Below are 22,351 nucleotides of genomic sequence, written 5' to 3'. Positions count from 1 at the left end.
ATGATACGATCAACAATCATAAACATTGTAAAGGATTTCCTAAGATCAATATAAAATAGTCTCACAATGCCACAAAATGCGATGAGATCAAGAGTACAAGTAGGATATATGGCTAAGGAAAGAGACAAACAGAATGCTCTAAGCAATACAAAATTGCATAACAGACAGCTATATATAATCTGGGCATGTCATCTAGGATCCTCTCTGTTGTATTCACATGGCGATCCTGTTTCTCCTCTCTGGTTAATTAATGAATAATTACTGGTGTATATTAGATTGGAATGTGAGGGGCATAAACTCCCAAACTAGATGGGATGATATATATAGAAAAATTGAGGAAAGTAACTGCAATGTTATTTGCTTACAAGAAACAAAAAGGGAGGAATTTGATCAGGCTTATATAAGAAATTTCTGTCCACGGAAGTTTAACCAGTTTGCCTATGTGCCATCTATTGGAAACTCTGGAGGACTCATAATTATCTGGGTTGGTTCTCAGTTCAGTGGAAAGATTCTCCATCAGCATCAATTTGAAATTACTGTGGAATTGACTTGCAATATCAACAGAGAGATATGGGTTGTCACTAATATTTATGGGCCTACAAATACTGAGGGACGAACTTTATTTACCAACTGGATGCTCTCACTTAACCGTGATGATTATAATATGTGGATATTGATGGGTGATTTTAACCTCATAAGAAGTCCAGAAAATAGAAACAGAGGAGGAGGGGACAATAATAATATGCTGCTGTTCAACAGTATTATCCAACATCTGGACTTGGAAGAAATACCCTTAAAAGGCAGAGCATTTTCTTGGAGTAATATGCAACTTGACCCACTGCTTGAGAAGCTTGACTGGATATTTACCTCATCAGAATGGACTTCTACATATCCTGACACCATGGCTATTCCACTTGCAAAATTATCCTCGGATCATATACCCATTCAGGTGAAAATTGGGAATGCTATACCTAGAGCTAATATTTTTCGCTTTGAGGAGTTCTGGTTGGATATTGATGGTTTTGGTGAGCTGGTGACCTCCAACTGGTTAAATAAAGGATTATACAGAAATCCAGCACAGGACATTGCAGCAAGATTTAAAAATCTCAGACATGCTATTAAAAAATGGAGTAGAAATCTCTCCCAGTTGAATAAAATTATCACCAACTGTTGCTATGTCACGGCTGTTTTTGATGGATTGGAGGATCAAAGGCCACTCTCTATTATTGAAAACAATTTCAGAGCTGCTTTGAAGAAACACACTCTGAATCTCTTGGAAGCTAAGAGGAAATATTGGAGGAAAAGAGCAAATATAAGATGGGCTAAACTTGGAGATGAAAATACTAAATTTTTCCATGCGGTTGCTACTAGAAATTACAGGCACAATTATATTGCTAGCCTAACTACAGAAGATGGAAGGATTGTTACTCAACATGAACAAAAGGCAGCAATTCTTTGGCAGTCATTCAAGAATAGACTTGGAGTATCTGAAAATCTTAATATACTCTTTGATCTACAGGATCATGCTCTAAACTCTGATCTGCTTGAGCTAGAAGTACCTTTCTCTCATCAAGAAATAGATGATATAATAAAATATATGCCCAGTGACAAATCACCTGGACCTGATGGGTTTAATGGGCAATTCATGAAGAAATATTGGCCATCTATCAAGCAGCAATTCTATCAACTATGTGATGCATTTCATGCAGGGAACCTTGATCTCCAAAGCATTAATACAGCCTTCATCACCTTGATACCCAAAATCGATAGCCCTGAAACACCAGCTGATTTCAGACCGATTTCTCTTGTAAGTATGGCTCTGAAGATCATCACCAAGTTACTTGCTAATAGGCTCCAAAAGGTTATCATTCCATTGATCCACAAAAACCAATATGGTTTCATCAAAACAAGGAATATCCAGGACTGCCTTGCATGGGCCTTTGAGTATTTGGACATTTGCCATAAGTCAAAAAAGGAGATAGTCATTGTCAAGATTGATTTCGAAAAGGCATTTGACAAAGTGGAATTTAGTGCCATTACTTACATGCTCAAGCATTTGGGATTTAATCCGATATTTATAAATTGGATAAAGATGATATTGGAGAGTGCATCTACTTCTATTATCTTGAACGGTGTCCCTGGTAAAAAGATCTTATGCAGAAGAGGTGTAAGGCAGGGTGACCCACTCTCCCCTATTTTGTTTGTTCTTGCGGCTGAATTATTACAGATTGTTATTAACAAAGCTTGGATTGAGGGAGAGATCACTCTACCATTGGATAGATCATTTGGGCAGGATTACCCCATCCTCCAATATGCAGACGACACACTTATAATATTCCCTGCAGACCCGGACCAGCTTATTATACTGAAAGACAAACTGGAAAAGTTCTCAAACTCTACTGGTCTTAAAATAAACTACCATAAAACCTCTATGGCGCCTATTAATATTTCATCTGAAAGATGCCAAGCACTAGCTGATGTTTTTGGATGCAGAACAGAGAGTCTGCCTTTTACATACCTGGGACTTCCTATGGGAACTACGAGACCAAAGATTGAAGATCTTATATATCCTGCACATAGAGTTGACAAAAGACTTGCTGGACTAGCTAATCTGCTCTCTTACTCAAGCAAATTGTTAGTTATCAAATCAACAATTTCAGCCATGCCAATATTTGCTATGTGCACACTGATGGTACAGTTTACCATCCTGGATCATATTGAGAAGTCATGTAGAATTTTTCTATGGAATGACAAAAGCATACAGCGAAGTGGTAAATGCTTAGCCAAATGGGAAACTATCTGTCTACCTAAGGAAAGTGGAGGATTGGGGGTGCTTAGTCTTCGGGTGCAGAATCAGGCTCTTATCATCAAATATCTATATAAATTCTACAATAAGCAAGATATTCCGTGGGTACAACTTATCTGGGAAGCACATTACAATGATGGCAAGATACCACAGGGCAAAACGTCTAAAGGATCTTTTACGGTGGAGAGACTGCACTTCCCTGATTGACACTTTCAAGAAACTTGCCTTATGCAATGTTAAATCTGGGAACTCCACACTTCTATGGAAGGACAGATGGAAAACTGCACCATTGCTAGAAACATACTCACAATTGCATTCTTTTGCAAAAAATAAGGAGATCACAGTTCTAAATGCAACTCAACATAGCAGAAATGATATATATGGCCTATTCCATCTGCCTCTTTCTATGATTGCTATGCAACAATGTGAGGAATTGAGTAGTACACTTGATAGCATGGCTGAATCTACTAACCTGGACACATGGGGTTTTGAATGGGGTGCACATTACTCCACCAAGAAGATTTATGAAGCTATCTTGGAACCGCCTGTTGCCCCTGCACCATTCAAGTGGATCTGGAAATCTTGCTGCATGTCCAAACATAAATTCTTTTTTTGGCTACTTTTACTAGACAAGTTGAACACTAAAGATCCGATGCTAAGAAAGAATTTTTTGTCGAAAGCGATGAGTGCGTCTTGTGCCGGAACGAAGATCGTGAGTATCTGATGCACCTCTTTTTTGAATGTGATTTCAGCCAAAATTTTTGGTGGAAACTAAAGATGGAATGGAACACAGAGATGCCCCTGATTGAGATGCTCATTGAAGGAAAACAGAGGCAAAACAGTGTTTGCTTCAGAGAAGTGTTGATTGTTGGATGCTGGAGTCTATGGAACCATAGGAATAAAATCATCTTTGACAATGAAAGCATTAGTCAGGACAGATGCTTTTCCATGTTCAAGGAATCTTTTGTTCTTATCATGCATAGAGCAAAACCTAGCCTTAGGGAGGGTATGCAACAATGGATAGATGCCTTATGAATCCCCTGTAACTTTTTCTGTTTTATGTACATATTGCCTTCTTGGCTCATATAAATGAAAAAATGGCACAGTAGGGGTCTTCCCTACTGTATGTGCTTCAAAAAAAAAAGGGGGGAGGATGGAGATGGTGATGAAGATGGTGATGGAACAAAGGTTCCCCTCTCCTCATATGTGATTTGGTGAAACTAATCTCAGGTGGCTTCTTTCTCTGACTTCTCCTTCGCATCTTGTTCTCTTCTCTTCTAGTTTTGCGGCGGTTGTGATGCCAATTATATATAGGCTCCTTCATGAAAGTTGTTCCGTTTGACAAGGGGAAAGCGGTGGCACATGGTACGGGCGAGCTACGTACAGTCGTATTATTGGTCGCCAAATTCTCCGATGCTTCTCTTCGTGGACTTTTTGACTTGGGAAATTAGGCAATTTGGAAATCTTCATTAAGTGCCATTGATTATGTATATAAAATGTCCATATCTGGACACTGAGAAATAAAAGAAAGAATTTGCACCTCTTGGCAATAATTAGTGATCAGTGGCAAGTTGAGAGAGATATTTCATCGATTACTTGACTAATATCAGATTTAAACATGGATAAAGATGGTTGTTTTTTACAACCATCAACATCCCCAAGCTTAACATTGATCGTCCTTGAGAAAGAAACCAAAAATCATAAAGAATTGAGTGTTTAAATTAAAACAATGAGAAAACAAAGTTAAGTAGTCTCAAGAAACCACCACTTCTTCTTCCTAAAAGGTTCTACACAAATAGAGTAATGTCAATATATCATAGGAGCTTTGTTAAGCCAATAAAATCATAATGGTGATTCGAGCACCGTCTACTTACCTGTTCAACAACCAAAGATGAGAGCTCGAAGGGGAGAAATGGTGGTTTGGATTTGGGCGGTGACGGGAGGGAGTAGAAATAAGAGGAGGGTTTCGGCGCGGGATGACTAAAATACTGCCGCCGGGTGCAGCGCAGGATCTCACACCATCTTCATGGTCGCAAGACCTCGTGCATGCGACGTTGTTGTTTTTTTTTGGCTCCAGAGAGGCAGCCGTGAGGGTGGCTCTCGAAACTGCCAATTCAAACGTTCCTCTTGAGGCTGACCTAGAATTGCTTTGATGCTCTCACTATCCACAACAGCTGTACCAGCGATCGAGAGTCATAAAAAAAGAGGTGCGAGCAACCAATTACGCCCCAAGCTGCCTCGTGAAGCGGCCGCACATTCGAACGTACTAGAAGATTAGGCCCAGGCTACGATCGATGGTATGGGCTGGGCAGCAACAAGGGCCCATGTCATGCCGAATGCTTGATCTGGCCTAGCCTACTGCTCCTGGACTCCTGGTCTTCCCATAGTCCACTAGTCCACACTCAACAGCCATCGCCGTCCCCGGCCACCGCGTCGCCATGGCCTCCGCCTCGTCCGGCGCGGCGGCGTTCTCCCGCCTCGTCGACCGCACCCGCGTCCCGGACCCCGCGCTGCAGCGCCATGCCGTCGCGGCCTTCTTCCGCCACCTCCTCGCCCTGCCCGCTCCCCTCCCCGCCGCGGCCCACGACGGCATCTCCGCCCTCCTCGCCTCCCCGCACGCCGCCGTCGCCGCCTACGCCTCCGCCTCGCTCGCCCGCCTCGCCGCCTCCCGCGCCGACCTCCTCGCCCCCGACCACGCCCTCCCCTTCCTCCTCGCGCCCCTCTCCGCCTCCCCGCCCCCTCGCCTCGCCTCATGCCTCGTCAAGGCCGTCGCGGCGCTCGTCTCCTGCGCCCTCCGCTCCGGCTCGCGCTTCCCGCCCCACAACCACCCCTTCGTCCAGGCGCTCGCGTCGGCCGCGGACGGCGCGCGCGCGGAGCTGCCGCGGCAGGCCGCCAGGATGGTCGCCCAGGGGGTCGACGGCGTGGTGGGCTTCCTCAGGCCATTCGTCATGTTCGCGGTGGTGAGGAAAGGGGACGCCGCGTTCGCGAGGGATTTGATCGGCGCACTCGCCGGAGCTGCGGCCACCGCGGCGGCGAAACCCGATGCCGCGGTCCCACTGCTGAAATTGCTCGGCGAGAGCTTGCTGCATTTCGGCCGCCGGGGTGAAGAGGTATGCGTATTGCTCTACTATTCCCTATTGATGTTATCAGTCAGTTTTCTGGCAATGCTGCCAGGAATCTAGGGCACATAGCCAAGTCGTTTTGCATTTTGTTTCCCTGACGAGGACCATTGTGGTGTGCAAACAATTGTTTCCTGTTCTTCTGGATGATACTGTTATTGTTTAGTTGGGATCAGTAGATATAGCACACTGCAGGAACACACATGTAGTTCACTATGCATAACGTGCTGGATATTTTGTAATTGTCGAAGCCTCAAAAGGGGAAGTTAGCTTACTCTGAGTCTCTGAGCATACATTTGCCTGCGTTTCTTTTTCTTCAGGAAGCACGGCTCTGGCTTAGTTCTGTGGAGTGCTTGGTGGATGCTTATGTCATATTGCTCAGGAAGTTAGCTCATGCTCAAAAGGTACTGCTCTCTGCCATTTTCTCAACATGTGTGGATAAGTGTATTCCTGGCTAACTGATATTTTAAAATTCAGCCATGTTAGTTATGAATTAGATAATCAGGAAATTCATATTCTACGCTATGCTTCTTGAGTTGCTACAACTTAGAACCAAACAGTTCGGGTTATAAAACTTTTGCCTACAGGAATTAAGGAGTTATTAAATGGATAGAGTGCTAATTTTATGTATTTCTTTATATGATCGCTAGTGGGATAGTGCTTCCCTCACAAAAATTACCGCATCCCTTGAAGTGAAGGAACGTGAAGTTGTCTTAATGAACTCATCCACTTGGCCTGGGTTTGTTTATACTGAATGTTATACTGCCTACATGATTATCAGTATGGTACTGCACTTGTGCTATGCTGTCATACTGACAACATTACCAAAGCAGTATTGGTACAAATGTTATTTTAGAGAACTGCAAGGTTAAAATTTCGCTTTTATGCTTCTGTGATTTACTATCTTAAATTATAGGTGATATGACAAACAATAATGAACCATTAATTTTAGGTTCCAGTTGAAATATAGTACAATTTCATTCATTGTGAGTTCTTGTGTATTAATTCCAGTGCTGTATATATGGGCTCTTAATAGTAAACCTTCTTAGATACAAAAGCTGCAGCATTGCAATGGGTAGTTCTCTCGAAGGTATGGCTAGTTTGGCTGTAGTGCTGTACAATGAGCAGTTCACTTCTGCCCTTTATCTACAGGAACATAGGAGTTCTTAAATAGATGGAGAGCTAATTTTCTCTATTTTTTGTATGATCGCTAGTAGAATAGGGTTTCCCTAAAAAAAACACCACACCCTGACTGGGAAGGTTATGAAGTTTCCTTAATGAACTCGCCCACTTGACCTGGGTTTGTTTATACTGAATGTTATGCTTCCTACATGCTGATCAGTATGGTGCTGCACTTGTGTTATCTGTTATGCTAACACTACCAAAAAAGTATCGATACAAATGTTATCTTGGAACTTCAACATTGAACTTTTTCTCTTATTCTTCTCTGGTTGTCTGATTTAATATCTTAACTTGTACTCCCTCTGGTCTGTACGTCGCTTATGTGCGTACCTAAGAAATTCTCGCTGCCCAGCTCGCGTTGATTTAATTCGACTGGAGGGAGTAGTTGACATTACAAACAATAATCTACCATTAGTTATATATTCCCATTGAAATATTCTACGATTAAATTCTTTGTGAGTTCTTGCATATTAATTCCAATGCTGTGTATCTGGGCTATTATAGTAAACCTTTTTAGAAAGAAAAGCTGAAGCATTGCCATGTGTAGTTGTATGATTGTTATTGTTATGGCATACTTCTTGCTATTGGAGTGCCAAAGGTACGAGTAGTTTGGCTGTACAATGAACACTCTCTAGCTGCCCACTGTTTTTTCTCTTGTACAATTGCATCAGTCTCCTAGTTTAGCTACTGAAACTCACAGTGATAAAACTAGCGTTGAATTACACATGAGCCTCCTCTATGTTTCATCATCCATTCGTGGAACAGGAGGTAGGTAGTCATGTAGATAACTGTCCAGCCAGTTATATCCTCACAGGGTCCTTTTTTTTAGTTCAATCCTTGTATAGTTCTATGTAAAGGACGTACCCAGTGCTGAGAGCTCCCGCACTGTGCGGGGTCTGGGGAAGGTGTTAGTGGCAAGCCTTACCCTCACAAAGTGCAATGTGAGGAGACCGCGACTCGAACCTGGGACCTCTCGGTCACAGGCGGTGAGGCTCTACCGCTGCACCAGGCCCGCCCTTCTTGTATAGTTCTATGTATCAACAGTAAATCATAATGTGCTATAACTTGCTTCATTTAACAGCCAGCCTATGATGCCCAAGCAAGTAGTGTGGATTTGGTAGAAACACTTCTGTCGCAATGTTCACTTCATCACCAGCTCCTCGGAATGGCTTGTGTAGTTCTTGGGTTATCAAAATATTTGTTTTCGGTGCAAAAGGACATTGGTTTATGCTATCTGCCGGAAATTTCTGGTGTTCTCAGTTCTCTTTCTTGCATTCTCAGTGGGTTGGAGTTTGAACATGAGCAACTGGCTGGATTGAAACTTCTGGCCTTTCTGATTGAATGGAGACATGAAAATGGTACATCCCTAATTTTGAGAACTCCACTGCTCCCTCTTATCTGCAACCTGCAGCTTGATTTTCTTTCATGTTGCAGACACTATGAACTTGGCTCCTCATACTGTTTGATGTTTTGTGGTTGCAGCGCTCAAAACAAATGAATCAGTACATCACTTCAGTGAGGAGCTTCTCTGTCTTCTGCCAGTTATCAACCTTGTTATTTCTCCATCGAGATATGTTAAAGAAGTGGCATCCCATGTCCTGTCAAGATTTAGCTTGCTTGTTTTGGAGTTACCTGCTTCTTGTTCGTCAGAGCAACAAGACTTCTCAATGGTTCACCACATAAGCAAACCTACCTTTATCCTTCCTAAACTTGTACATCATCTATGGTCTCAGGTAATTTTTACCCCTTGTTTTTTTTTGCTATGCTGTCTTAATGATGCGACTCTGCTCGTTTTACCCCCTTTTATGTTTGTGTGACCTTTTTGTTCCTTCTGCACACATTGAAAACTGAATTTCCAGAAGGTGGGAATCCAATTATCCAACACTCTGCATCCTCAATAATTGAGCTGCTGATGTGGCATTTTTTTGCGAACGAAATATATTCATTAAGCTACATGAGAATCAGTTTCAAAATCTGAGTATAATGTCTATAACATTTTTAGATGTTTAAACATATCTGACATCACCCAACGTAATTACTACTCATTACCGTACTAAACACATAGACATAGACCCAGTCCATGAAGAGAGTTCTGTTTTGTTCTGAGGATGTTACAAACTAACCAAATCTGGAAGAAAGAAAATGACATTTCATGTAGATATTAGTCTATCCATTGTTTTTGCACCTTGCGCTCAACTTCTGTCCCCAGAAATGCTGCTTTGACTTCATAGCTGGTTCACCATATGTTTGTAGCTCAGATATATGTTTGTATTAATTCGTCTTTCATGTTGCAGTCTGCTTCAGGTTTCTTTTTTACGAAGCATGCAACTTGCAAGGGTTTGCCTGAGTCGTCTGCCAACTATTTGGAAGCTAATTATTGGACAGAGGAAACAAATGAGTATCTGTCAGTCCTTGCCAGAGAAAAGCTTGCACTGGATGGCTCATCTTCAAAAAAGATGTCATCAGGTTGACAAATGTACCTGTACTTTTTCATATATTGCATTTCCGTTTCTCTTTACGTAATCCTTAAAACACGTATGAACTTCACTCCTCCTAATTACTTGCAGTAGCAATGTCATCCCTTCTAAGCTCTGCTGTATCTGTTTTGGTAATGCACCCAAAACTTGGTACTTCTGCTGCTCAGTCCTTGGGTATTCTTGGAGCATCAGATCCGAAATTGGGAATGCCACTCTTGCTAGTTATCCTCTTCTATTGCAAGATTATTTACAGCAATGATAACTTCTCAATAAATAGCTTGGTGAGTACTGTAAGTTCATCTTTGTCCTCCATTTGTGTGCTGGTGGTTTATGAATACATGAAAGTATAAATAAAGACATTAAAACACACCAGAATGGACATCACACTAGACGCAAAATCCTAATAACACAACTCACACTACATTGACACTGATCTTCACTATTTTAATTAATATGTGTTGCAAATAGGGAGCCCACATGTATAAGCGGTAAACACCGTAGAATCTGGACATCAGGAGTGAGATATAGCATCCTTGATGTAGAAGCAGTGTTGGTACCCTTCATAATGAGTTGCTGCAGCCTGCAGCACCTGTGCAGTCTTGTTTCCTCAGATGAGACTGCTGTATCATTAGTTAAAAACTAGAGATTGGAATAATTAGTTTTGCTGTTATGTGCTTCAATACTTGGGTATGTTTGATGTGACATGGGTTAATTCCCAGAGGTTGATACCTTATCTTAGTGGCCAAATTGAGTGTCCCTTTGGAAAGGGTAACCCATGCATCTTGGTTCATATCAGTATCTCATAAATAGAAAAACTGCAAACGGAGGAAATACTTGACATTTATTTGCTCTATCATTTGCAGCTCAGTTTGCTAGAGTCGTTGCCATCACTTGCTACACATGGTTTTGTGCTTCCACTTGCTCTGCAATTTATATCGCCAATGCTTAAAAAGGATGCAAAGCCGTAAGTAACTCGATTCCTTATCCAATTTTGACATCACTGAGCGCATTTCCTTATGGATCTTTTTTATTCGCTTGTTCTGGCGTGGAGTGCATACACATTGTTTTCATCTTTTCTTATATTTGAAAATTGTCTACAAACTCCTCTTCATACATTGGGAAACATAACTCATCATGCAAATGACATGTATCAACCCATTTCCAACATGGACTGGGCAGTTTCAGAGAAAAACATGATTATGTAATCTCGGGTGTCGCCCTTTCTTGGGCTTGTACAAAATCTTTTCCTATCAATATGTCGAGACACAAAGCTTTTCTGTTTTCTCGAAAAAAAGAAAAAAAAGAAAAAAAGATTAAGAATAAGAAGCAGCTGACAGTATGAACATGGCATCACTGTTTTTTAGCACATAGCCAGAAAATGACATGCATGTAAGGTTGTCTGTGAGTCTTTTCCATGCATCACCTTTTTTTCGCACATAGCCAGAAAATGACGTGGAAGTTTTAAAGGTTGTCTGCGAGTCTTTGCCATGCAGTAACAAGTAAACAATTTGCCTGTGAGTCTTAAAGGTTATCTGTGAGTCTTTTCCATGCATCACCGTTTTTTCGCACATAGCCAGAAAATGACGTGGAAGTTTTAAAGGTTGCCTGTGAGTCTTTTCCATGCAGTAACAAGTAAACAATTTGCCAAGATATCATACATGGTTTCTTAGGAGCCTGTCTAATATATATCAAGAGAACACATACCTTATGCACAATATCATTACTATGATAGCACTATGTGCTGCTGCCATAATATTCTATTCATAACGAATTGTTTTGTATTACATGATATTATTTGTTTTCATCATGTTACTTCCGTTTGGTCTCGTGCAGGATTTTATATGCTATTGCTGTTCGATTGCTTTGCAAGATATGGATTATCACAGACTGGGCTTTCCCAAACTTACAAGTAAGACACTTTAAGTTGAATTTAGAGTTGTTTTTTTTTTCATTATCAAGAGTTTTAATACACCTCTTATGAGTGTTTATGTTACAAAGTATTGAAATCCTATGCATACCATTTGTTTCTGAAGTAGGTTTGAATGACTAGAGTGATAACTTTATGCCTTTGTGTCGTGTATTTTTAAACATTATCCTGTCAAGACTGATAAGTGGATCATCATGCCGCCTTTCCTAGAGTTCCAGTTGAAGTATGAAAATGTGAAGATGCTAAATAGCACCATGTCATGTAAACATAACAACAGAGGCTCTTTTCCAGTCTTGAAAACATTCCGTTTAATGTTCTTGAAGATACACATGCCATTAGTATGATTAATTAAAAAAAATCAATCTGCATTTTTTCTTCTAATTCTGTTACAGTTTACAAGATCAGCACTAACATCTGATTTCTGAAATAGGGAATTCTGGAGCCTGAAGCATTTTCCAGCTTCACTACCGACAAAGAAGTTCTCACAAGTATTGCTGCATCATTGCGTGATGTTTGCAAGCAGAACCCAGATAGAGGTGTCGATCTCATATTATCTGTCTCGGTGTGTATTTCTGTGACCTTTCTTGGCTGACCATGTATTATTGACTTGGTCCGCTTTCTAACACTTCCCTTGTAGTCTTGTATTGAGAGCCGTGATTCTGTAGTTCAAGCTCTTGGCCTGGAGAGCCTCTCCTATCTCTGTGAGGCCGATGTCATAGGTAAGTTGATCTCTGATCATCCCTTGATTCATTAGATTGTTGACCTGTTCAGAATATCATGTTATACGAAGCAATGTCATCATAAAGCTAGCAAAGAATATGGTGGAATAGAAAGAATAAAAATCGTGTCTTCTTTATTTTATTGAGCAAAAGGAAGTCATGTCTTCCGAACTTCACTTCTGAGGCAAGCAGCTCACATGTCTGCAGATTTCTATACTGCCTGGAGAGTCATATCAAAGGAGCTGCTGGATTATTCAATTGATCCCACGGTTTCAAATAGGCAAGACCACCAGAATGTTGCATTTAATCCAAATGTGCACAACAGTTTACTTTGTTTTTACTCCTTTCCTTCCCCTTTTCAGCCTATGCATTCTGTTGAGATGGGGAGCAATGGATGCTGAAGCTTATTCTGAAACATCAAAGAACTTGATACAAACGTTGTGGAGCATTGGCACATATAAGAAAAATAATGCTGAAGCTGATCGTCTTTGGATTAAAGCAAGAGGAGCTGCTTTTCAATCCTTGTCCCACTACAAGGTTATGCTGCACTTTGTTGTGCTATTGTCTGCATCTGCATATTTGTAACATTTTGACTAGACATTCCTTTTCATTTACTTTGGATCTTCCTAACAATTGGCATTTTGCAAGTTTCCCTTGGTAAATTAGCCCCATGTTGTGTCTGTTGTAACTATAACTTTGCTTCTCTACTTACTGAAAAAGTATCCTAAGCTTCTGCACATTATCTTTTTTTATTTATTTTTTATTTTTGGGTGTTTTCAGGTCTCACTTATTCAAGATTCTGTTCCTGATTTCTTGAGAAGAAACCACGAGTGTTTTACTAATGAACATAATCTGGAAGTTCTGAAAGCCATGGAGAACTTTCAAGTTGAGATTATCAAATTTGAGCACATGTTAGTATATTTTCTGAAAGTTCTCAGTTCAGATGCTTATGTACATCCTTAACTGGGGTTTTCCCTACACACAGAAACCGCCGTAGGGTGACTGCAGAGAAAAGAACCACGGTGCATAAATTTGAGAAGTTATTGGACGTTCTCCCTCAGGCCATGTTTAAACGTATGCTTGCTGGATCCAAATGAATTAAATTTTTATAGAAGTAAATATGTGGAGCTTGATATTTTGTCCATTGTATCATGTTTCTTCAAATACTTGTCCTTTTAATGTTATAAATATGAAAACTATATGTAGTTTGTTCTGTTCTATGTTTAATACAGTCTGATGATGGCTTTAGCTTTTAATCCTCTAAACTTTTCGAATTGTAGAAAAATCGGCACAACATCGGTTGCCTGGCGCAGCTCTTTTAACTATCAATTACACCCCAGACGACATCGTCCGTGAAGGGAAATCTAAGGTAGTAGTCTTTGAAGCTGCATGTTCTTATCTTTAATTACCAAAATGGGCATCCTTTATATACTATATTAATCAGTTACATTTATTTATGTGCAGGATTTGCCAAGAGTACATGCTGCGTATGAGCAAGCATTAGTTGATATGGCTGAATCAATGTTTATATCTAGAAACATGGTGGTAGCTCTTCTTGCACTGCATTCATGGAAATCATTTGTTTCCCATTGGATGCAGGCAGTTGTAGCCTTGCTTGACACTAAGGAATCTTCAAAGCTGAACAAACCTTTAAAAGCAGCCAACGATATATTTAAGGTGTGTACATATATCTCTAGCGTATTCATTTATTATTTATTTATTTTATAGATGTCCTTGTTCGAGAAAACCTGTTCTAGAACCTGCCACAAATGCTACTGAGTGCCAGTTGATGATGACGTGCTGATGCAAACACTAATAGCCTAGGTTTTTTTTTCTTCTGATTTTCCAACAACCCTTTCTATGTTTGTATGTATGCAGTCTTTGAAGTACATCAGTACATGTCATGCCTTGTGCTTACTGAAATACTCTAGTGTTTTTTTTTTTTGACAATGTGCTGACTTGAAATAGTCACAATCTGTGGAGTGTTAGTTGTAATTTTTACATAGGCTAAGTAGGGATTGGTTCATTTGGTTGTAATTATCATGATTTTACTATCACATGCATTCATCCATTTCATCTTGCTATCTTCCTTTCCCTTCGTGTACTTTCATGAACAAAGTTAGCTCCATTTCTCTGTTAATGGCAACTTTTTTCCTTAAGTTTTCCTAATTGTGGTTGCAGATTCTGTGCAAGTGCGTCCCTGTATCTAATCCTAGAGTTGCAGTTAACATTACTCTTGCAATTGGAGCACTGTGCTTGGTAAGTTTTTTTTTTTTGACATTTTAGTCATTTGCAAAAGAGTGCTTGTGATTGCAGTAGTACGATGTAGTACCGATGATTTTAGTGCCACATGTTTTTAGTCGTCTCCCTTTCAACATCATGTGGCCAGTTGAATTTTGGATGTAGTATCTCATGCCTCAGATATAGAATGCACTCATTACTGCTGGATGCAGGATATGAATCTGTGAAGTTTGTTCAATTATCTGGGGCTCTTTTTTCTATATTTATGGTTAAGTCTTTAACTTTCATCTATCTACATTCCTACAAAGAAAGTAAAAAAAACTGTGGTGTTTTTAGATGCCACAGTGCCTGTGAGTGGTACTCCGATTGAAGGCTTTAAGCGTTACTACTCTTGGCTCACTTTTAGTGTTCTAGTGTGGACGAATAGAGTCTGTATCCCTAGTATTTCATGTGTGTTGCTGGGTGGTTCTTGATTTTGATGTAATTCCTGTCATCATATCTTATTGGCAGGTTGTTCCTCCAACTGCCCATCTAGTAGTCTCATCTGCATCTGATTTTCTCTTAGAATGGTTACTCCAATATGAGCATGAGCACCAACAATGGTCTGCAGCTGTCTCCTTGGGACTAATATTCAATTGTTTTCATCCCACGGACAAAAAGAGCAAGCTTCAGGTTGTCAATGGACTCTTTGAGGTACATGATCTTGCTCTTCTTGATATTCGAATTTATTTGCTAGGTTTGGTATTTTTTTTTAGAAAGTGTAGAACTAGATACCTGTGATTTGTTTCTTGATTTATGTTCACACACAAACATTCAGTTACTGGCATTTATGTCACTTACATGCCTAACATTCAGTTACCAACATTCATGTCACTTGCATGCCTAGTTGCCATACATATTTTTGTGACATGACTGCTCGGTGCTTGCCACTAGCCTACACATAATGTTAGGAGCTTATGGTGCCTTGCTTAATGCAGCCAACCGTGCCTAGTATATGCTCATTCAGTTGGAAGATGTTAATGCTGACACTTGCTGGGGTTGATGGCAGCTCATTTTTTGACATTGTTTTTGGAATATTATTATTTGATATAACGAGTATACCTTCAACTTCAAATTATGTGATAATAAGTTTCTCATCGATGCGGCACTGGGGGCTGTCATTTCCTTTGTCCTCTCTCCTCACCCAGACCTTGAGAGTCGCGCCACTCCTCTTCTTCTCCGCCTGCCTTGCTAGTCGGAGTGGAGCTGGAGATGATTGCTGGGCTCCTCTGTATATAGTAGGGCTAGTTCTTCTCGCTGTAGATTTAGGTTTAGGGTTTGTAGTGTGTGCCCCCATGGCGATTGGCGAGATGCCGTCAGGCTTACTCCTTCCGGTGTGCCACCGCTTGGCGCTGGTAGGCCGTTCTTGAGTTTCTCCAGCGAGCTCCTGAGGTGGGATGCCAACGTAGGAGTTGCTGAGGCAGGAAGCCCCTTGAATAAGGGCGGTTTTGGCCATCTCCTGATTGCACGGAGCGGTGCTGCGAGGCTTCTTCCGGCCGGCCATGGAGGCGAGGGGAATAAGAGGACCAGCACCACGTTCTGCAGATCTGGAGTTCGGCGGGGAGGTGGCTCGGATGCTGCTTCATATGGGAGCGAATCTTGACGGTATGCTTGCTTTCGACCACCATGGCTGAAGGGCAGCCGCTCCAGATCTTCGGGAGTTTACCCTCAGCAGCGCATCCTTGACAGCCATCTGCCATCCAGCTGCTGAACAGTAATGCTACACCTACAGATAGACTCTTACGGAAATTTTCTTACGGACTGATGTGTCAGTGCATAATTGATGCCGCAGATTTTTTAGCAACCACCCCGCCATCCACAGGCACGGTACACTTCGTCTGCAAGTCAAGCATTTCCGGCTGCTGAAACTCATGGCTGTGGGGCAGCCACTTCCACCCTGGTCGCCAGCAAGCTGGCGAAAGGTGTTCAACCTCCAGGTCATCCTGCCAAATTGGAGGCCCTCTGGCTCCAAGGCGGTGTGCTCTCGCTGCTCCACCCAAGTGGCCATGTCCCCGGTAGTGCTGCGGTTGACCGTGTTCGGTTGCTTTGTCAAGGAATCAGTGGAGAAGGACCTGCAAGAAGACCTGGACTCAATTGCTTTTCCACATTTTGTTCGAGGATCTTCGGTGCGAAAATTAAGGGCCAAGCTGTATTTTTCTTTATTTTTGAGGTCCTCTATGTAAAATATGTTCCACCGATGATGATATAAATGCAGCAGTCAGGGTCCTTTGAGACCCCTCTTCCCGTTTAAAAAAATGTTTCTCATCATGTCCTATGCCCTTTCATATCCAGGTTATCTCAAAAACTGATAGTTGTCTTGTAAAAGGAGCTTGTGGACTGGGATTAGGTTATGCTTGCCAAGGTCTTTTAACCAGAGCAGATAGTACAGCCGATTCAGAATTAGAAGCAACTTCAGAACTGAAGGAGCGTGCATCAGTTGAAGAAATTCTTCACACTATGACTGCTTCAATAGTGAAGCTATGTCCATCCTCATATTATTCCCTCAAGAAACTAAGTGTTTGTGGAATATTCTCCATGGAAGGAATGGAAGAAAATTATGGTAGCTTAGATGATGACCCCTGGGCTATTGCAGGACTGGTTCTTGGTCTGGGAAACTCTGTTATTGCTCTATACAGGCTTGGAGCTTATGAAGATGTTATTGAACTCAAGAACATATTGATATCATGGATACCAGATGTTGATTCAAGCTCTGAATTATTTGGTGAAATAAATTCAGTATCACTATGTATGGGATCTTGTCTTGCCCTTCCATCTGTCATAGCATTTTGCCAGAGAGTGGAGTTACTGAATGATGATCTGGATGCTCTGTTCAATCGCTACACTTCTTTAGCTACTGAACTCCTGAACCTCAAGAAATCTGGATCTGTCTTTCAGAATTTATTGATGGCTGTCTGTATTGGTGCTGGATCTTTGCTGTCTTGCATACTGAATGATGGTGTGCATTCCATGAAATCTGCTGATGTTAAAAAGTTCCTCGACATTCTTAGAAATATATACACCCATCCATATCCTCCTCTTGTACATTTGGGTGGCATGTTTGGTGCTGTCAATGCATTTGGTGCAGGTGCTGGAGACCTCACTGGGATTTGTTCGAAATCCATGAATTCACAGATAAAGCATGAGAAGGTCTATCTCCTTGGCTGCATACCTTAAGTATTTACTTTTCTGTAATCTTTAGTATAATGTGTTTCTTTATGGGCACAGGAGTCATCTTTGGTGCGAGGTCCTTTACTCACAAGTCCTGTTGGTGAGACTCTTTCAACGGCAATGATTCAGGAAATCTCTCTTCTTGCCAAGGATGCAGAGGATAATCAGATACAAAATTATGCTGCATGGGCTATATCATTTCTTAGAAGTAGGTGGTTATTAAAGAATCAGAGTCTTCATGATGATGATTCTTCTCAAAGAATTTCCATTGATTCAACAAGTTTTTCTCCAGAAAGCTTAGTGTGGAACTTAAGTCTCTGGTTGAGGGATCTTAACTTCGAAAAGGTTTGAACTGAATCTTTCCTGAAAAGTATGACTTTGAACTCTCGTTTATTAGGATCTGGCTTTTATGTTGAACATCCTAGAAATAGAGAGTATGCTTTATTCATCATAGCTGTTTACCTAGGTAAGATGTGCATTGAAAAAACACAAGCTGGTGATGTGAAATAGACATTCTTGTTCCCTTTTTTTTTCTCGACTCTTGAATGCGAATTCTTTTGCCTACTGATTCAGTAGGTGAACATGAAAATATATTTTACTGCTTAAATTTTATATTTCATGTAAGTATCCCTACCAGTGCATCAACCAGAGAGGCATATTGACGGCTGGGATACTTTGCAACCCACCCATAAGGGCATTTTTTTGCATTTCTCTTAAGAAACATGCATCTTATATTGTTCTGTTCTTGGATTTGATACAGAGATTTAAGAGAGTGGACTTTATACATGCAAGGGTGGGTACTTGAATTTAGGGCTAACCTTTTTAAGTTTTTATGCATCTTAAACAATTATAAAAAAAACATAGATGCGCATCATATATTCATATTATTGGATGCTAAGTTTTGAACTTGACAGATAATTTGGGTCATGGTGCTTGACTGCTTGTATATTTCCTAGCAGTGCAAGTATACAATTTGGTGTTATGGGCGAACCCTCTGCAGCTCTTCTACTTATAGGGTTGTGGAGCTAGATGAGAAATTCTTGTTTTCTTTTATTGACTTGTGTTATTTTCTTATCTACAGCCTGGTGATATTGTGCCAGTAAATACAATTGCAACAGTTCTGAAATGCCTTACTAAAGCTCCTAGACTGCCCGTTATAGACTGGGGGGTTATAGTACGGCGGTGCATGAAAGTTGAGGCACATATTCCTCATACGTCAAGCAACCATCAAGATCCTAAATTATTAAGGGAAGAATGCTTATATTTTTCTCTAGCTCATGCTGATCATATCAGTCCCCTTCTGCAGTTTTTGGATGATCTGACAGACTTGCCCAGGTTCAGGAGATTAGAAATGAACATGCAGTCTGTTTTGCTCCAATATTTGTCACACTTGATGAAGCTGTTCTCTGATTCAAGATCGAAGAAACTGTATGATGATTTAACTGTGTACTTCTATTCCCTCTCGTCATCATACTTGGATTACTCCTCTGAGCAGAGAAGCATGTTAAGAATGTCTTTCTGGAAAGGAATCTGCAAGTGCCTGGTGGAGTTGATCTCTGAAGAGTCTGATAGTTTCTCTTATGTTAAGAAATGCATCGAATGCTTGTTAACCCTCTTGAATCTCTGTAATGATGGTCAACCTGAATTCATGGATGAGTGGTCTGCTGCTATCAAGTGTCTCATGGTTGCTCCGAAAAGTTGGCTGGATGATATGCTGCAGGTGCTATAGTTTGCCTTGGCAACTAATTCTGCATTGGTTACTTTTCTAGGAAGTTCTGTACATCCCATGTAATGTCTATTTCACAACTTCATATTCACCTTTCCTATCAGGTGCACAATACTGCATCCTTGGGTGAAGGAGAACATGTTGATGCGGCAAAGAAGATTATCATCAGAGCAAGGTTGTGCTCTACTGGTTGTGTTTCTGCACTTGAGTTGGGGAACATAAAGACTACCATACTGAGTACACCAGCTGATGGTAACCGGCAACTGCATCCCTCGGCTTTTGACTTATCCTTCAAAATTTCCTACTTGTTTGTTGTTGGGCCATTCTTCCGAGTAGCGTTCAGTTTTTATATTTTCCGTTCTTTACCGCCGGGCGACCCTCCTCCCAATGAAGCTAATGAACAAACATTGTTTCAGGTGTCTGGTGGAACGTTCTTGTTGAGGTTGCCACAGCTGTATACTCTGCTGACAATGGTATAAAGAAGCAGTGGCTTCTGGATGCATTAGATACAGGCTGTGTTACAGCTCATCCCTCCACGGTATATGTTCAGTTGCAATATGTCCTCACTCCTCACAGTGCATGATCTCAAACATGAACATACATTGCTTACTGTCACACATTGCCTCACACACCTCTTTGTTCGGATATTTCAGGCACTGCGTTTTGTTGGCCTGCTTTGTGGTAGCTGTTGTATCTATATGCCACTTCTCATTGTTAATCCAACAAATGTACTGAGTGATTTTCCCGTCACCCTGCCTTCCTTTCTCTCCAGCAGCATCTGGGATGAGCTTAGAAACTCTGTCGCTGACAAGCTCTGGTTGTTGACCACTCGCATCTACACTTGGGCAGAACAATTGACTCGTGGAGAGCGCCTTTCTTGCTATGATCATATTCATGAGAGTGAAGCTGACAACGCAACTTTTCTTGCGAACATGCTGCGCTCTACGTGCATCGCGGTGGAAGATCACTTGGCTGCAGATAAACAGCTAAAGCTTGCAAACCTGGAGGCATTATGAATCTATGATCATAAGAACTGATTTTCATTTAAAACTCTGTATGCCATAAAATATTAGTCTAAACAGATATTTTTGCTGTTTTAACTGATGACGTAGCCGTGCCTTTTTTTTTTGTATATATATAATAGTTCAACAATCTTGCCCTTGGCACAAAGAGTGATGGTTCTTAGAGTAAGCTTGATTTGGTGGAAGATAACCTGAGATTTTAATTGCCGTGTTGTGGGAATTTGATAGCACTATGTAACAATTTCGTACTGACAAACATTTTGGAAGAGCCGAGTGCTGAAAAAAAGGAGTCAACACAGGCCTCAGCTTTAGATGGAAAAGGCTGTGTATGTTTACCTGGACCTCATTAAAGGTGAACCTTGTCATATATCATGTCAACTGTCTTGTCCTTAAGAGGTTATTTTCCCCAATATATTTCTGAACTATGTTTCTCTAAATGTGCTCACATTTGGTATGGTTCATGCAGAGTCTTTGTCTAGAGTCAAAGCCTCATTGGGATTCACCTAAGTTTCATTTGAAGATGCCTCTATTGGTTTCCAATGCAGTGTTGATTGCCGGTCGCTGGTATGCCCACCACCGGTATTTTAAGGGCTATTGTTGGTTAGTTTGAGTGTTCCAGAACTTGATCCCGCAACATTACAACTTTCAGGCTGACAGGTACACAGTCTAATCAAGTCTTGCTCCTCAGAAAACAATGCAAATATGGTGCTGCTCTATATTATGTTGATATCATGCTCTATAAAAAAAGATCAAATCAATATTCAACCAATCAATATAAGAGTAAAAACTACTAATGATTCTCATTCTTGCAGAAAGACCCCCCACGAAAGCACTGCATTTGATGCTTAAATTCCTGCGCCTTTTCCTTTTAAAGTCCTTGTTGATTTTTTATTTGATAGAATATGTCCTATGAACTTATCAGTGTTTCCAAAAATAGAAAAGGAACTAACTGCAGAAAGGCTAGTATCATCTCTTTTGCACGTCCATTGCATTTAGCCTTTCCCCATGAAGTCTCGGTCACAAATTGCTACCCTGAAACTAGCACTGTTCTGCCTACAACTTTAAGAAATGTATCGTGCAGCTTGCATGATACAATTGGAAATGGTAATTAGAGAAATGGAATATTCCTACAAAGTGAAAATTAGGAAGAATGATCGAATAGAGAATGTCAAATACAAGCTAGAGCGAGATAGCTAGGTGTTACTTTTGCACGTTGGTAGCTTCCATCTAGCCCACAACCCTTGTACGGACGAATGAAATAAAGGAACCCAGCGGAATCAATATCTCTATTGTTCGTTCCATAGCCGATATGCTAGTGCGCCCCTTCCACTCGCCCAAGAGCCTTTTGCAGATTAGCTAGCAGTGCCGTTAAAACCTTCTAAGCTTTCATGTAGATTCTCCTATCTCAATGGATCTCTACCTTTATATATTGTGATCAGATATGCTGTCAAGTGTAGCCGCGCGGCTACTGCCTACACACATCTTTGCCTGGATGTTTCCATGAAGGAACCAATTGGATGTCTCAGGAAACCTTTGCTTTGCTACACTTTTTTGAGTATGATATCTATGGGGCTGTACTGGTTAGCAGATTCTGCCAAACAATCTTAATTATCAAAGCCATGTCCTTTCGCTATCACTTTATTTTATCCCCTCAAGTATAACATGAGCCTATCATAGCGCCTGGCCCCAAAGCTAACCAATCACATGGTTGCTAGATCACTGAAAGGTGCAATAATTTATCCTTGTATGGCTACCAAGGGTATGCACTGTGCCATGGTGATTATGATTTAGAGCAAACCAAAATACTTTCAAGGGAATTTACAGTCGAGGCGAATGCATCGATACACACTTCATCATGTATTCTGGGACACTATGTACTCCTCCAATTAATGTCTATGGGAGCAAGTTCAGTTTGCTGAAAAAGG

General features: G+C 41.0%; 1 protein-coding gene across 2 annotated transcripts; it reads left to right on the top strand.

Moving 5' to 3' along the window:
• The first annotated feature begins 5,681 nt into the window (after nucleotides 1–5,681).
• Nucleotides 5,682–20,538, top strand: LOC124667623 (protein RST1). 2 transcript variants are annotated; one of them, XM_047204891.1, is made up of 24 exons: nucleotides 5,682–5,916; nucleotides 6,246–6,329; nucleotides 8,189–8,465; nucleotides 8,590–8,840; nucleotides 9,402–9,573; nucleotides 9,678–9,865; nucleotides 10,448–10,548; nucleotides 11,418–11,493; nucleotides 11,942–12,073; nucleotides 12,149–12,230; nucleotides 12,438–12,510; nucleotides 12,593–12,767; nucleotides 13,011–13,141; nucleotides 13,216–13,304; nucleotides 13,511–13,599; nucleotides 13,695–13,907; nucleotides 14,412–14,489; nucleotides 14,982–15,164; nucleotides 16,803–17,657; nucleotides 17,736–18,023; nucleotides 18,760–19,398; nucleotides 19,509–19,656; nucleotides 19,821–19,942; nucleotides 20,058–20,538. In XM_047204891.1, exons 1-24 carry the CDS (start codon nucleotides 5,704–5,706, stop codon nucleotides 20,418–20,420), a joined length of 5,022 nt encoding a protein of 1,673 aa, XP_047060847.1. In that variant the 5' UTR covers nucleotides 5,682–5,703; the 3' UTR covers nucleotides 20,421–20,538. The 2 variants fall into 2 exon arrangements, with proteins under 2 accessions (XP_047060847.1, XP_047060846.1); XM_047204890.1 differs by having other exon boundaries at nucleotides 9,675–9,865.
• The last annotated feature ends 1,813 nt before the right edge of the window (nucleotides 20,539–22,351 follow it).

This window comes from Lolium rigidum, chromosome 6, assembly GCF_022539505.1.
Source record: "Lolium rigidum isolate FL_2022 chromosome 6, APGP_CSIRO_Lrig_0.1, whole genome shotgun sequence".
In the NCBI taxonomy this organism is placed as follows: Eukaryota; Viridiplantae; Streptophyta; class Magnoliopsida; order Poales; family Poaceae; genus Lolium; species Lolium rigidum.
The sequence above is the reverse complement of the archived record's forward strand: the minus strand, read 5'-3'. Positions and strand labels throughout refer to the sequence as shown.